The 4521-nt window shown below is 40.2% G+C and overlaps 1 protein-coding gene across 1 annotated transcript; it reads left to right on the top strand.

Annotated features, from left to right (window-relative positions):
* Positions 1 to 3309: 3309 nt before the first annotated feature.
* On the top strand, positions 3310 to 4260 carry OR2K2 (olfactory receptor family 2 subfamily K member 2; the record flags this gene model as incomplete). The annotated part of the gene is made up of 1 exon (XM_080669455.1): positions 3310 to 4260. One exon carries the CDS (start codon positions 3310 to 3312, stop codon positions 4258 to 4260), a length of 951 nt encoding a protein of 316 aa, XP_080525581.1.
* Between the last annotated feature and the right edge of the window lie 261 nt (positions 4261 to 4521).

Below are 4521 nucleotides of genomic sequence, written 5' to 3'. Positions count from 1 at the left end.
TTGGGATATATTCCTAGAAGTGGGATCACTGGGTCAATGGGAGTTCCATTTTCAGTTTTTTGAGGAAACTCCATACTGTTCTCCCCAGTGGCTGCACCAGTCTGCATTCCCACCAGCAGTGCACGAGGGTTCCTTTTTCTCCGCATCCTCACCAGCACTTGTCATTTGTTGATTTGTTGATGATAGCCATTCTGACAGGTGTGAGATGGTACCGCATTGTCGTTTTGATTTGCATCTCTCGGATGATTAGTGACTTTGATCATGTTTTCATATGTCTCTTGCCCTTCCTTATGTCCTCTTTTGAAAAGTATATATTTAGGTCCATTGCCCATTTTTTTGATTGGGTTGTTTATCTCTGGGTTTTCTTTTACTTGAGAATTGTATTAGAAACCAGTATGCGACCCTAGCCGATTAGCTCAGTGGATAGAGCCTTGGCCTGTGGACTGAAGAGTCCCAGGTTTGATTCTGGTCAAGGGCACATGCCCAGGTTGCGGGCTCAATCCCCAGTAGGGGGCGTGCAGGAGGCAGCTATCAATGATTCTCTGTCATCATTGATGTTTCTATCTGTCTCTCCCTCTCCCTTCCTCTCTGAAATCAATAAAAATATATTAATAAAAAAACACACCCCAGTATCTGGATATTAGGTGTCCGTTGCTACTGAGGGTTCATTGCTTTAAGGCCCTCTCCATAGGTGCATATTGGATAAAATTTCTGGTTACTTGTTGGGGCAAGTAGTTTAAAGAGTAAATTTTCTTTCTGTGATCTCTGAAAACTAGGGAGTCAGTTTCAAAAATAAAACAATATATATCTTAGAATTCTAGGGATATCTATTCTCTATATACTGTTAAATATTCTATAGTGCAATCATTGAAGGAAAACAATCTTGATATAGCTGGGATGGATAGGAAGGAAAGAAGACTTTATTTTTATGCGTTCTTTGAAATTCTTTTGGGGTAATTCATTCCCTCTCCATCTTAACTTTTAAAAGTTTGATATAATTGGATCTTTGGGACATTATCCCTGAAGGATCTGAAGTTTCAAACTGCTGTAATATATAGCTGCTGAACTTTAAATTGTTCAGGGACAGTCGGTATTCCCCAAAACAACAGAGGATTTAAATTTACATAGTATTTCAGTTGCTATCCTTTGATATTTTTAGTTAGGAAGGCAACAGTCAATACTTTTGAAAGAAATGAATTGCACTGTTGATTTTTACGTAATACGTTTAACATTTTTAACGTGGATGCATTTATCCTTTCTTGTACTTAGCTAACTTTATGAAGTGCATCTTAAAACAAGATTTGGAGTGGGTGACAGGGAATTTAGGTCAGAGGACCAATTTTTCTTGGCTACTATTTTTAAACAATAAAAAAGATCAAGTCCCAGACAACTGGGCTGATTTCTCATTCTAAAAAAAAATAAATTGTGTTTTCTTTTTTAAAAATCCTCACCCAAGGATATGTTTTTATTGATTTTTAGAGAGAGAAAAAGGAAGGAGAAAGAGAGTGTTGCCTCTCATACACATTCAACGGGGGATCGAACCTACACCTTTTGGTGTATGGGACACTGCTTCCACTAACTGAGCCACCTGGCCAGTGCAAATTGTGTTTCCTTTGCTAGTTTTAAGAGCAGCACAAAAATTTTTTTTAAAGTTTCTTTAAAATAATCTCTTACAATAATATATTAAGATTTTTATAGAGAATTTGTTAAGTAGAAAATTTGACAGAGAAATCCCTAAAAATAATCTAACAGATGAATAAGAAGTAACTACTGTGATGTAGAAAAATGAAACTTTTAGCAAGAAAAGCAAACACTCTGCTGCCTAAGTACCACAGAGGGAACTAACACGGACAAGTATTCCCTGGACCACTAAACAAGGTATCCGTGTTACTGATAGTGTTTGGACCTACAGTGTAAGCTGCTCAGGGACTGATGACTACAGCAAACACACAAACAGAAATGAAAGGACCGGCTAATAGGCTAGATGAGAGACTGTGGAACAGAAGTCAAAGATAATAATGTAAGTCACAAGAATCCTGTAATATATGAAAACTGTGTGAAGAATATTGTGCCCCATCTACGGTACTTTTAAAATCTGGAGAACGGGGAGACAAATGATAACATTGATTGAAATGGAGAAACGGGGGAAAACGTCAGTGGTGAGAAAGTGAAGACTGAAGTATTAAGATAAACCATGTAATTGAGGAGTTTGTCTATGAAAGGGAGAGCAAAAATAGGGTGGCAGTTAACACATGTAGCATGACAGTGAACAAGTGTATTTTGTAAGAACAAGTGTGTTTGAAAATAGCAAGGAAAGAACTAGTGGGGAAAGGAAAAAGATAGAAGGTGATAAAGAGCAACATCCTTGCAAAAGCAAGGGAGGCTTAGTAATTTTTTTGGTTAGTATTGTGAAATGTCAAAATAAATAAAACCTCAAGTGTTGTGTTTATAATCTGGTGATCTATAATCTTTTCAAAGAGATTTTTAAGATAATTTAAGCAGGGAGTTTAATTTCTGCATTCCCTGGATCTTCCTGAGTGTTAATACGAGCATTGCCTGGGTGTAATTTTTAGATCTGTTTGCATACTCACAAAAGTATAGGTCTTAATAAGGAATGAACTGTACAGGGGCTGTATCAGTTTTTAAACGAGGTGGGTTATTTTGTGTGACTTGGGAACTGGCTCTTAAATATAATCAAGACAAGTATCTGCAATGCTTCAAACAGGGCCATCATTTTTGGAACAAGTATATAGACCTCCAAACTGTTAGTTGGAAAGGACAGAGTTAACTTAGACCTGGAACTTCATAGGTGTTAGTTTAAAATTCATTTGTTTCTCTCAACATTCCTCCCATCCAGTGAAGATCATTACCGGTGTTTATTGTACAAATGTGCTTTATTTGCCTCATTTTCTGGCTTACTTTCCTAATTTGTGCTCAATAACTTATTCAGTGTTGATTCATATTTCCATCAAAACTTTACTGAAAACCTACAGTGGGTCAAGGATAGGATTATGAGTTGAGGTTAAATAGTAAATATGTTGATTCTTGTTTTCAAATTCACTCTTTTCTAAATTTCATTGTGGAACCATCAACTTTTTATGTAGATCACATTGTTCTTCCTTTAGAACAGTAGATCCAGTATCCTGTGATTTCTCTGTGGTAAAATTGTGTTTATTATAGTGAAGATAAGTTTGAAAGTGTTTTCCTAACTAAAAGAACCTTATACTTTATCCATCTCTTTATGTTCTCAGATGAAATGAAGAGAATAATCCTAGGGTAGCTACAGGTGGAAAAAAAAAAAATAAGGAAATGCAAGCAGTAAACCTCACCATTTGGAGCTTTTTTTTCCTGGAGGGTTTTTCTAGATACCCAACGTTAGAGATCGTTCTCTTCGCCTTCAGCCTTGTGATGTATTTGATCACCCTGTTGGGAAACAGCACTCTTATTTTAATCACCATCCTAGATTCACGCCTTCAAACCCCCATGTACTTTTTCCTTGGAAACCTCTCTTTCATGGATATCTGTTACACATCTGCTTCTATTCCCACTTTACTGGTGAACCTGCTGTCATCCCAGAAAACCATCACCTTTTCTGGGTGTGCTGTACAGATGTACCTGTCCCTGGCCATGGGCTCCACGGAGTGTGTGCTCCTGGCCGTGATGGCGTATGACCGCTGTGTGGCCATCTGCAACCCACTGAGATACCCCCTCCTCATGAACAGGCAGGTCTGTGTGCAGTTGGCCACTGTGTCCTGGGCGACAGGCTGCCTGACTGCCCTGCTGGAAACCACTTTTGCTCTGCGGATGCCCCTGTGCGGGAATCTCATCGACCACTTCACCTGTGAGATCCTGGCGGTGCTGAAGCTGGCCTGCACCAGCTCCCTGCTCATGGACGTGACCATGCTGGTGGTCAGCGTGCTCCTCCTGCCCATCCCAATGCTCCTCATCTGCATCTCTTACGTCTCCATCCTGTCCACGATTCTGAGAATCAGCTCCGCGGAGGGGAGAAACAAGGCTTTCTCTACCTGTGGGGCCCACTTGGCTGTGGTGGTCTTGTATTACGGGGCCGCCCTCTCCATGTACCTCAAGCCTTCTTCATCAGGCTCCCAACAGACCGATAAAATCATCTCTTTGCTTTATGGTGTGCTGACCCCTATGTTGAACCCCATAATTTACAGTTTAAGAAACAAGGAAGTCAAAGATGCTATGAAAAAACTGCAGGACAAAATATCATCACATCAAACCCATGAAAGTCTCTGACTGGGTTCCTTCCATTTTTACCAGGAGCTCACCCCTGGCAGGGCTCACAGGGAAATGCTGGACCATACACTCACCCTTAGAACACTGACTGGATGGCTCGCTCCATCATCCTACAGCTGTGAGATACGGGTGCAGAGTCCTTGCCTGTGGGCAACAGTAGACTCCAGTTTGCATCTAGTGCTATTTTCTGTACGTGTGTTTTATGGCTGTGAGAAGTGTTGGGCTGCAGTCATCACACATTCGTTCCAGGAGGAAACTTGA

This window comes from Plecotus auritus (assembly GCF_963455305.1).
Source record: "Plecotus auritus genome assembly, chromosome: 5".
NCBI classification, from domain to species: Eukaryota; Metazoa; Chordata; class Mammalia; order Chiroptera; family Vespertilionidae; genus Plecotus; species Plecotus auritus.
Note: the sequence above shows the minus strand (reverse complement) of the source record. Positions and strands in the feature narration are given on the sequence as shown.